The sequence below is a fragment of the Protopterus annectens genome, chromosome 8.part0 (assembly GCF_019279795.1).
Source record: "Protopterus annectens isolate FY-2018-M chromosome 8.part0, PAN1.0, whole genome shotgun sequence".
NCBI lineage: Eukaryota > Metazoa > Chordata > Ceratodontiformes > Protopteridae > Protopterus > Protopterus annectens.
Window position 1 is genome coordinate 134,252,119 of NC_056741.1, and position 12,585 is coordinate 134,264,703.

The window sequence follows — 12,585 nt, forward strand, 5'->3', positions numbered from 1 at the left end:
AGAAAATTGCATGCTGAAGCAATGGGAGGGTGGGAGGGTGGCCTAATGGTTAAGGTGTTTGCCTTACAAACACAAGGTGCAGGGTTTGAGTCTCACAAGGGATAAGTGGCTAGGCTTACAATGGCTCGCAAGGGCAGTTAGCTTAGTACTGACCTATGAACCTATGAACCTATAAAACTTATTCTATTAACTGTTTAACATCCCTGATTTTCCTCTTATCTTCCCCTGTCTTTCAAGTTGTAAAATGTTTGATTTTCTAGTGCACTCGGTAATGCCAGGTATGTAGTGAATATTGATTCAAAACCTGTCGCTTCATCGTCACACGTGTGCAAAAGTGGTGTGTTAATGTTATAAGCTATACCAACATCTGCATTTTTGATCACAATCTATGCACAGTCCATTGTTCTGCATTAGAGTCCCACCCCTGACAAGTAAAAGGAAAATATGTGCTAAGCATCAGGATGATTGAAGATATCTTAAACTAATGCAAGAGTGCAGTGGTGACTAAAAAGCGACACACAGTCTGGTATGATACTGAAAAAACATAGGACTGGGTACACATTACTGGACACTAACTGATGATACTCATTTCTGTCCAGCAGGGAAAAAAACATAACATTTGTGAGCTGTTTGGGTGGAACCATTCCATATGTTAAAGAAGGTAAATATTTTTAGTTACACATCAGAACTACAGAACACACTGCCATAACTCAGTAAATAGTAAGACCTCCAACCCTAGATCCTCAAGAATTCAATCCTGATCTTTGATCCTTGTTTGTGCAGAGTTTGCATGCTCTACACTGTTTATGGGAGTTTTTTTTCTTGTAGTCGGTTTTCCAAAAACATGATCACTGACTTGTTATACTAAACTGCCCAAATACATTGTATTTGCCCTTGTCCTTGTTGTTTAGGTTATTGCTGAAAAGATTCCAATACTGGTCAGTTCACTTAATCAGTTAGCAAAGAAATAAAATGACATAACAAAAAGTAAAGGCATAAATGTTAAAAGTACTATGCAAATATGATTATATCTTACTACAGTACATATATTTTGGCTGTTGGCATACACAATACCCTAGAATAGGGCAGTGAGGAGAGAGCCCTTAGCAGATCTTTTACATGAGATTCAGTCAGTATGATTTGTTTAAGAATAGATTAGGTTAGTCCATACAACTGTATAAAAGAATGGCTTCTATGTCGTATATGTATAAGTATACATAAAGTGTAAGTGAATGTGTGGGAAAAACATTTTGTGAATATCTATATTGATGTAAATATATAAATACATATAGATGGCTAGATAGACATGCATGTAGATATACATACAGACACAAACATATACATATATAAAAACTGCAAGGAAAACCCAGACAAGCTAGAGTTTTCGCTGTGTGATACCTTGAATGCCCTGTAGTACATACATACATGCCTATATACAAATATTTCAAGAATGGGCTTTAATGCTCTTCAAGCCTGCCAATATACGGAAACAGTTCCACCCATCCATCCACAACCCCTTTTCCCATTTTTGCACATGGGGTGGGGTGTCACTTTAACAGTGACAATCATCTAGAGTCAATGCTTACTGCAGGTGGCTAGCCCTGCCATGGTAGTTCTTCCACACCAAACACTCACTCCAAACAAACTACTGCATCAATAAGGTAGAGGATATTCTCTTGGAAGTTCTTACATAGAACCTTTATCACACCACATAAAGTTATGCTGATGTATAATAAAGACATGAGATGCTGGAGATGTAAACTAAATGTTAAAGCTGACTGGCAGCATATGTTTTACGATTGTATAAAACTTAAAACATATTAGGATAATATGAATTCCCTTTTACATTCTGTTTATAATGATTAATTTATGCTGACCAAATCTCTTATTTTATTTAATACACCTTTTCCCACGTGTCATGAAAATAAAATACCCTCTTTTATGGAGTGTCTTAACATTAGCAAGAAAAGTCATCACCAAGAACTGGAAGAATCAGATTATTCATGCTATGAAGGAATTTGTATACTTAGTAACTGACATTTGTCATTTTGAGCTTATCAAGATCAAGACAAAAAGATCTAGAATCACCTCTTCATATAATGTATGGTTGATATTCAAAGAACTGCTGGATAAGCAGACTTTAATAATTAACTAACAGCTACTCTTACCACATCTCTTTTTCTGTTTAAGAAGCTTTGTTTTATAGTAGACACCATTGTAAATAGTTATTTTAGTTGTTTATTACTGTTCTTTTAGATATGTATATTTGTTTTCTAGTATTTCTATTATCATATATTAATGTTTTGTTAAAATGTTCAGAGAAAACAATTGAGAAAAAAAGTACAATGTTCACTGTGGAAAATGAAGCTAGGGCAAGTAGCATGCTCAGATGAAGTAAAGACAGATATAATGAAAATGTTAGGGGCTTTAGTGAGAAATGGCTGCTGAGGGTACTCATTGCAATATGGATGGAGAGAGAGAGAGAAAGATGCATGCCCCAGATGTCTGGTGGTTAAACTTTCTATGCTAGTGTACAATGACAAGGAGAAAGTCACAACTATAGGCAGAACAGGATATTTAACACTTGTCATGCTGTATGAAAATGCTGGATGGGTGACTCATAAATGAATAAGCAAAGTAGCAGAAACAAAGGTGAGCGATGAGCACTTTGGATTCAGATCAGGATGCTGTAAAACTGACCTGATGTTTGCAGCGAGTCATATACTAGAGAACAAGGTTGAGATGAGGAGAGAACCCAACTAGCCATTCCTGGGGGGGTGTGTGTGAAGAAAACATATGACAAGATCCTAAGAAAGCTGGTTTGGACAGTCCTGTGATTGTTCAAAGCCATGAAAACATTGATAGAATTAGTTCTTGCTATGGACAAGGACCAAGTGATATAAATATGAATAGTATTCAAACCCAGTGGCAGACAGTGAGATAGTTATTTTAAGGGTTCAGCTCTAAGCCCACCCCTGCTCATACTGGGATTGGACTACATTAACAAACAACTTGGAGGGGACAGATCAACACAACTGATGTATGCAGACAATATAGCACTGCAAGCAGAGCCTGAACAGAAACATCAGAAAATAAGTGACTAATGCAAAAGTGAAGGCAAATAATGTGAATTTGAGTGTGGACAAGACAGAGGTATTGGTAGCAAATGGAGAGAAACAGAAGAAGCTGAAAATTAAGATAGAAGGGAAAATAGTGAAATAGGTCAGTGGCTTCATGTCTCTGGGAGGAGTGGTTGAGGAGAGAAAGGGAAATGTTGGGTCAAAGCTTGAATTAGTAATTCTACAGCCGCCTGGCACAAAGCATCAGGAGTAGCATTTGAGAGAAGAATGACAAAGAGGCTAAAGCGTTAGGTGCATGACAGTGGCCAAACCAGTACTTATGTATGACACTGAAACCTAGGCAATGAAGACAAAGCAACTGAGAAAGCTTGAAGTGGTGGAGGGGAGGTGCCTGAGATGAGTAATAGGCTCCACACTGTGGGACAGGCAATGAAATGACAACATCACACTGGAAGCCAAATAAGTTTCATTTTTAAAGAAGGCGAAGAAAACAGATCATAGTGGTTCAATCACACATGCCAACACCAAAAGATGAAGTAGTAATGCAGATGTAGAAGAATCAGGAAGAAGGCAACATGAGGCATGGATATCCAGTCAAGAGAATGAGGGACTGCACAAGAGGGAACCTGTGAAAGTTGGGCATGACTGCCAAATTAGACTGGAGAACGGCTGTGACTTGAGGGAGGTTGCATCAGTTGATGCAACACACTAGCCCTGTGTAAAAAATGGGAAAAAGACGTGATGATGATGATGATTTTGTTTAATGTTAAAATTAGTATTCTATTTACATGTTTAATGCACTTTCTGAGTAATTTAACATTCAGTTCTAAATTCACTCTCAGTAATATCTGTAATACAATATTTACCTTGTCACATTTCACCTAGAAATTTTAGCTGATATTTATCATTACCATGTTTGTATCTGACTAGATGCTGACTGCTCAGATATTTTACCAGAGACATCAGTTTGATTCCAGCATTTCTAAACTTTCACTTTCAGAGTTTATTTGACCGCCTATGTCTCTCTGCAGATGATGTAGTATTAATGGGATAAACAGAAATAATAGCTGAGTGTAATGGCAGCCATGTTTGCTGTTAAAACTGCCTGATGGATTTAGTGAGCAAGCCTGTATTTCATTCGCAATTTAAATAGACCTTGGAAATGCTTCTTACACATAATTTTTCAGCAAGGTATCTTATTTTTTTCTCAAAAAAAAAAAAACTCTTCAGAGATGCTTTTTTTAACCATCTTCAATGTTTAAATATATTTCAGTACTGCGTACTCTAGAAATTGCTGTACATGTCTTACCTGTTCTTCCACATGATTTATCACTACCAAATCTGCGCCGTGTGCTACACAAAATTCTCTGCTGTCTTCCCAGTTTAACATGCAAGACGAAAAGAAGTACGAAGACTTATGGAACTGCTTCCAGTCTGTTGGAGGTCTACAGTTAGATAGACAGTGTCCGGCTACAAGAAAAGCAAATAAATAAACAGGCAATGACAGCATAACCATGAAGGTTAAAATGGTGTCAGTCATGACTTATTCTGTATAAGTGTATAGTATGTATTCAAGCAAGCTAGTAAACGAAGAAAAATAAATGGAATGGACATGAAATGCAAACTGTAGAGTATATAAGTATTATATTTAAGTGGCAATTTCAAACACAAAAGAACACAATAATGGAAAACTGGAAAACTGTATTTTAGCCAAACATTCAGTCAGAGAGGCATGCTTTTCAAAAAGAAATGTCTTACATTTAAAGATATTAAATCATACATGAGGTAGAAAAATTCTCTGTATGCAGATCTCAGCAAAGATAGGGCATTTACTTATTGGCTTGTTTGCATTTTAATAGGGCTAGAATACTAATTCACATGGTCTTTTTTCAAATTCAGTCCAGGAGCTCTGTCTAGTTAAATGAGTTCCTAAGAGTCACACAGTAAGCAACAAGAGGCTGAGGAAATTAAACCCTAGGAGTCATACAGAAGGCTAGTGAAAAGCTTTATTAGAAAGGCTCACCCAGACTCTGCTACAATTTGCTGTGAGGGAAGGGTTAGTTTGCCTTTTATTTGTTGTATTTTGTATTACTTTATTGCCTTTTTCTATTTTGAATACTGTGATTTGTTTTCTTTACTTTGCTTTTTACTTGTATCCTGCTTTTAACTGCATATTAAAACTTGAAAAGAGACCACAGTTCTGTCTCTTGTGAGTCAGGCAGAAATTAGAACAGGTCAATTAAAGACTCACACATAAAACAGAAGAGGTCAGTTAAGGTTAATCATCTGTGAACTGAGGAGGTGGAGCTAGGAAGTAAACCATCTATTTAAAGCATAAAATAAGTAGATGATAAAACAACTATGAACACAAAGCACTTTTCGTCCCACCTGGTGGTGAATGATGATGCTATGAGGGTCCACTCAATAAGTAATTACTTATTGAGTGGACCATCATAGCATCATCAGTGTGTTGGGAATAGCCCTCACTCATTGGCTTACTAACAACATGCTTGCACCATGGACTGTATTTAGATGCACTGGTTTTAGTGAATGCCTCCACCTGAAAAAGTCTCACCACCAGGTGAGACGAAAAGTGCTTTGTGTTCACAGTTGTTTTATCATCTACTTCAATATACATTCTGTATTTTTTTATTTTTTATTATTTTTGCTTGTGCTATATTAAAGAAAAGGAACTACAGTACTTGGAGTGGACTTATCTTCTTCCGCAAGTGTCTTGGATTGTTGTTTGGTCTCCTACTTTTCCTGGTTTTGTAGTTGGTCAAATAGGTCAATAGAGCTATAGGAGGCAGGGATGGCGTATTTAGTTCTAGGAGATTAGGAAGTGGTATTAGAAGGATTAGGTAGGATAGGAACAGGAGCACTTCCATTGTGTTTAGTTAGGTGTGAGTGCAGCAAGGTTTTAAACGAGGAGAGACTGCTGGTGATGTGGATAGGAGATGGTAGAGAATTCCAGAGGCATGCAAGAGAGAAGAACATTAGGTGATTCCCAGCTGGACGTGTGGGTTTGTGCAATTTAATTAGTTTTTGGGAATTAGATCTTAGAAGTCATTCTGGTTCTTGCATTTCAAAGGTAGTGACTACGGAGGGACAAAAATAAGGGCTGTAAATGAGTTTGTGTGCTAGGATGAGTTAGGTATAAGTGAGGAGGTTAGATAGCTCAAGCCAGTTTAGTTGGTGAAGAGAATTACAATGGTGAGAAATGGCTCTGTGACCAGCCACAAATTTGGATATCTTGTTATAGCAAGAGGAGAGTTTTGTTTTGAGAGAGGATTGCAAGTTGGTGAGGATAGATGCACCATATAGGAGGGACGGGATGAGATAAGCATTGGCTAGTATGAGCCTAGTGGAAGGAGAGATATAATGATTATGGTGGTATAGCATACCAAGTTTTTTTGTGGGGTTTTTTGATATTTACTTGTAAATTTGTCGAATTTTAGTTGATCATCTATGAGTACTCCTAGTAATTTAGTGTCAGAGACTATTTCTAGGGGAGTATTGTTTTTGCTGGTGATTATGAATGAGTGTTTATCTAGGGAGGAGGTTTTGGAGGTGGTGAATAACATAAGTTTAGTTTTAGTTGTATTAAGAGCCATATGGTTGTCTAACATCCACTGCTCAGTAGAGACAAAGGCGCTTTGGGTAAGCTTATTTAGAGTGGGGATAGAAGGGAAGGAGCAGATAATGGTAGAAGCGTCAGCATGTTGGATGAGGCTGGAGTTTTGAATGGCTTGGTAGAAGTCATTAATGAATACATTGAATAGTAGGGGATCTAAAATGGAACCTTGAGGGACACCTGTGAGAGTATTAAGGAAGGGTGAAATGGTTTTACTCCATTTGACTGCTTGTTGTCTAGTTGTGAGGTAGCTGGAGAACCACTTGGTACAGGAAGGGAATAGGTTTAGTTTGGAGAGTTTATTAAGAATCAGGTTGTGGGAAATAGTGTCAAACGCCTTGGAGAGGTCGAGGAGAAGGGTGGACATGAAATGGCCGGAATCGCGGGCTTTGTTAATTGTTTCAAGGAAGGATTGGAGGGCAGTGGAGGTGCTATGACCGGGTCTGAACCCATGCTGTGTGGGGGTAAGAAGCCAGTTATTGATGAGTTAGGGCAAGAGCTGTTGGTGGATACATTTTTCAAGAAGCTTAGAAATAGGGGATAAAATAGCAATAGGGCAGAAGTCTGGAATGTCATTACTATTGCCTCCTTTATGTAGAGGAATAATAAAGGCTTTCTTCCAGAGCTGGGGGACCTGGCTTTCTGATATAGACTGATTAATTAGTATGTTGATAGGGAGGGCAATGGCTTCTGCGGCTACTTTTAGGAAGTAGGAGGGAATTTCATCAAGGGCATTGGAACCAGGTTTTAATTTTAGGAGAAGTTTTTTTATGGTGGATATAGAGATAGGATTGATAGAGAAGAGTTGAGGTTGGGGGCAAGGGATGCTAGAGGAGGAAGGGATGGATGCAGGCTTAGGAGGGGTCATAGAGGTGATGGTGAAGGACGTTGTTAGCTTGCTTATGGACTCTATGAAGAAAGAGTTAAATTGGGTTGCTAAGTCCATGTAAGTGGCATCTGGGTTAGGGCAAGGGTTTTCTTTTTTCCCTGGGCTGAGGAGAGATGAGATTCCTTTCCAAAATAGTTTGGGATTGGTGTTGTGGTTGGTTTGGAGACTGGAGAAATAGGCTTTGTGGTCTGAGGTAATACATTTTTTAACTTTATTTCATAGTGTTTTCTATTTGTTAAGGGTGATAGTGGTTTTATTTTTATGGTAACGTGTCCAGGCTTTGTCACAGAGTCGCATAGTAGCTAAGGTGTTTTTTGTTTAACCAGGTTACAGGGTTACTTTTTGTATGTTCTGTTTTTAGAGGGGCAAAGGAGTTGAGCAGGTTTGTGAAAGTAGAGTTAAAGTAGGAGACAGCATTATCTATGGGAAGAGTCTTTAATGGGTTCCAGTTTGTGCTTTTTAGTGCATTTGAGAAGGTTTCAGAATTGAAGTTCTTTAGGCAGCGAGTGGAAATATAGGTGTGAGTTAGTTGTATGGAAGAGGGGAGACAGTGGGCAAAAGTGGGGAAGTGGCAGCTAGTGGGTCTGTGAGAACACCACTATCAGAGATAAAGTGAGGATGGGATACTAGAATCCAGTCTATTGTACTTCCAGTAATGGAGTTCTTGGAAGGCCTGGTAATGGAATTGATTAGTTGTGTAAAGTTATATAAGTTAATATTGAGTGAGTTAGTGGGAGACTGGATTGTGGCCCAGTTTATGTTCACGTCCCCCAGGATTATGATTTCATGAATAATGTTGGTGGAGACCCAGGAGAGTATATCTTCAAGGGATGAGATATTGTCTCCAGGGAGAATATAGAGGGAGAGAACAAATATGAGTTTATGCTTGTTTAGGTGGAGTAGGGCTAGTATCATTTCTGCCTTGCCAAATTTGGGAAAGGGTTTGGTATAGGGGTTGACTAAGAGGGATGCTGAGTAAAGGAGTGCTACACCCCCACTTTTTTTGTGTTCTGTCATTTCTTAACATGCGGCAGTTGGGAGGAGTTATTTCAGAATCTTTTATGTGGGGCTTAAGCCAGGTTTCTGAGATGGAGAGAATATCGGGCTTGTTATGTAGAAGCCAGGCATTAAGGTTTAGAATTTTGTTAAATAGGCTCTGAGCATTTAGAGCTGAGAAGTGGATATCATACTCCTGCTCAAATATTCTCCAATTCTCTGCAATATTCTGATCAAACACAAGTGGTTGTGGGTTGCAAAATCCATTTGCCATATTAATATGTCTCAGTGAAGAGTCTTGCAAATATGCATGAACACACACACTAGTACATACACATATACATGTGCCTGAAATTTATGCCAGTACTTGTAATAACACAACAAGCCTTTGTATCACTGAACTTTGTGAAATAAGTTTCCTGGGCAATGTAATACTCTGAAATCTCTTTACTGCAATAGCCACTTGCCTTGAAATTATCTTAGTGTACAAGCTGTTTATCTTGAAAGTACTTTAATACTAAAGTAATTTATCATTTTAATGCCCAAATCATTTATCATCATTTTAAGAAACATTTCTAACAACTGCACAGTGCGAATAAACTGGGCAATAGAAAGTGAGGGCAAGAAACATTTCAAAGTGACTGTACTTTGCGAATAAACTGTCTCAAAGTAATGGCGCTTTATGAATAAACTATCTTGAAGTAATTGCAATTTGCAAATAAACTGTTTTGAAGTAATTGCACTTTGCAAAGAACTGGGCAGAAGAAGCTCAACATGAGAAACACTTCAAAATAATTGCACTTTGTGAATAAACAGTATACAGCACACTGAAATTTCCCCCAAATTGCTGCACTTTGCCAAATACCTCTGTAAAGTGCAAGAGACGCTCTGTAATGGCGGCACTCTGCGAATGGACATACCCAGACATAACAAACTTTTTGAAATGGCTGTACTTGACTACACTTCATGAAACAGTTGCACTTTGCACACAACAGACTCTTTAGAATAAATGCACAGTAATAAGCACACACTGTAAGCACTTTTACACACATCGAGATACTTGGAACAACTCTAGTTATGCTATTCAAGGCTTCAATCAATGCGAAGTAGTACTTTATGCCAAAACACAATAATTTGCCAAAATACATGCAGTCGCCTTGCTTTATTCATTCTCACTGCGCTCTTTTCTGCCATTTCTATTATATTCATTTTGCTCATTAAATTTCTTAATGTGCCCTTTATGCCCTTTTGTTATATTTATTTGCTCATTTAATAATCTTTCATGCCCATTATACTTTATTGTGCTTACTTTAAATCTAAACATGCTCATTTTACTTTAAACACACTTGTTTTACAATTCTGAGGTAATTCTGAACCCTTTATGTACTTTTCTGATGCTTGTTTTATTAAATAACGTAGTTTCAAACATTTAATTTGATTAATAAACTTTTTTATACTTCTTTCTGTGTTATTTGTTTGCTTAATAATACATTTTGTGCCCTTGTAATGCTCTGTTTTACCCCTTTTAATAAATAAATTGTTCTGCTTATCTTCTTTACCTTTGACTTGTTTCTGGTCCTGTTTTTTCTCTCAGTTCTTCTAGTTTGCTTTTACCATTATCTGTGCACCTCATGGCTTTGAAGAATAGTCTTTGCTATCCCAGTTCTGACACCATGTCACTCGCCAGGTCAGGATGAAACAGGCAAAAATTGTGGATTCTTGTTCAAACAGCCTTATTATATGCAAACACATCATAAATTAGGTTAAGTAACTTTAACTTATAAACAAACTAGCCATCATGCACATACATGTTAACACTCTGGCTCCAACTTCAAAATGGCACTGAAGCTAACACATGCTTGGTATTTATATGCAGACACAGATGTTGGAAATGCTTCTTAAAGGCAAAACACACCTGTTATTCTATATCTGCCTTACCCGTTTTTTTTACTATCCATTGCAGAAAGAGTGTTCACAAAGTATCTAGCTCCAGTTGTAGGTCATTGCAGGCTACAGAGTATCCACATCTTTTGATTTCGATGACTTGTTGTCAAGAATCTCTCTTGGGTGACATATCTCTTGCACAAGCTGGGATTCCAAGAGAACATTCAAAACTCTTTACTGACACCCCCGCACAGGATTCTTTTCCTGAGATCTCAACTAGACACCTCAATTCAAACAGCTTTTGTTCCACTGGAAAAAAAAATGATCTTTACTTAGATCTATTTCTAAGGTTTTCCACTCAGACTTTAGTCATTGTGAGTGAATACCTCCGGATTTTGGGTCTCATGGCATCTATGATTCTCATGATACTCTGGTAAGACTCTACATGAGGAAGATAAAGTGGTATCTGAAATCTTTTTGATCCCAGCCATCAGCACTCTTTATCTTTTTAGATACCAGTACTGGAGCTTGTTACAAGAGAAATCACTTGGTGGAGACAAAAATTATCCTTAAATCAAGGTCACCCCTTCTCCCTCTCTGCCCCAAAGCAGACAGCCACCCCAAATGCTTCAGACTTTGCTTGGGGAGCAGTTTCAGGAGAGGTAAAAGTGCAGGGGGTGTGGGACACCAAGGACAGATGCAAGCGCATAAACATCAAGGACATGTATGCCCTGATCAAGGCACTCAACTCTATGAAACATCTTTAGTCCATGGGACCTCATCAAGTGGTTACAGACAATATCACAGTGATGTGGTATATCAACAAGCAAGAGGGTACCATGGCATACCCTCTATGCAGGCTGGCTAAGTTAGCTTGGGATATAGCTTCACAGCAAAATCTCACTCTACAGGCATCCTACATTCTGTCAGAGCAAAATTCTGGCAGACAAACTGAGCAGGACCAGGGAAGACCCTCATTAATGGAAATTATATTTAGCTGTCTTCCATGATTTGATTCATCTGTGGGAGTTCTTCAGGGAGACCGCTTTGCCTCCTTTCTGAACAATTAACTGCAAAAATTCTGTTCCAAAACCCCATGGAAGAAGGCCATGAAGACAAATGCCTTTTCTTTTCTGTGCATAGGAATGTTTCTGTATGCCTTTCCAACCCTTCCACTAATATTTAGGGTATTTCTGAAGATTCAGAAGGTGTCCCTCAAGATCAATGTGGTGACTCCCTTCTGACCCAGGCAACCACTGTTAGCCTCTCTTTTAAAAATGTCTGGGACAATTACCACACGCTTCCTCACCAAACAGATATATTCACACAAGAACAGAGGTGTTTGATCATCTGATATGGTCATAATTCCATTTAGGCACCTGTTTCTAAGGATGTGCAACAGGTACTAATGGAGGTAAGGATGCCTGCTACTAGAAAATCATATATTAGTAAATGGAACAAGTTTATTAGTTAGTGTCCATAACATAATCAGCACCCATTCAGAGCTAGTTGTTCCCTGGTTATACTATATTTCTGTAAGTTGCTATCCTATTGCATTTTGTAATTCTCTATTAAGGTTCATTTATTATCCATTTCAGCATGTCTACCCATGGATCATCCTCTCTAAAGGCAATCACATGTCAAAATGCTTTTGAAATGGGTTTTGCATAAGAGCCATCCAAGTAAAACAGTGGCCAGTCCTTGGAATCCTAATTTTGTGTTAGAAAAAACTAACACTTGCTCCATTTGAACCAGCTAATCTGGCTGACTTGAGGTGTTTTACCTGGAAAACAGTTTTATGGATTGCTTTTCCCTCTGCAAGAAGGTTATCTGAGTTGCAAGCTCTTATGGTGAGTCAATCCTACCTCATTTTCCACAAGGACAGAGTTTCTTTGAGAACTAATCCTTGTATGCCTAAAGTGGTATATGAGTTTACATTAAGTAAAGCTATTCACCTCCCCATTTCTTCCTTAAACCTAAAAATCAGGGTGAAAGGATACTCCATACCTTGGCTGTCCACAGAAAACTCATGTGCTATCTTAACAGAGCAAAATATTTCTGATCATCAGATCAGTTTTTCATTTCTTATGAAGATAAGATGC

At 38.1% G+C, this 12,585-nt stretch overlaps 1 protein-coding gene across 1 annotated transcript in view; it reads right to left on the reverse strand.

The window, feature by feature from the left end:
* Nucleotides 1-12,585, reverse strand: part of LOC122808674 (alpha-2-macroglobulin-like) — a 1,311,252-nt gene that overhangs the window by 182,130 nt on the left and 1,116,537 nt on the right. Inside the window, exon 14 of the mRNA XM_044079652.1 lies at nucleotides 4,390-4,550. Coding sequence (XP_043935587.1) covers nucleotides 4,390-4,550 — 161 coding nt within the window. The remainder of the gene's footprint in view (nucleotides 1-4,389; nucleotides 4,551-12,585) is intronic.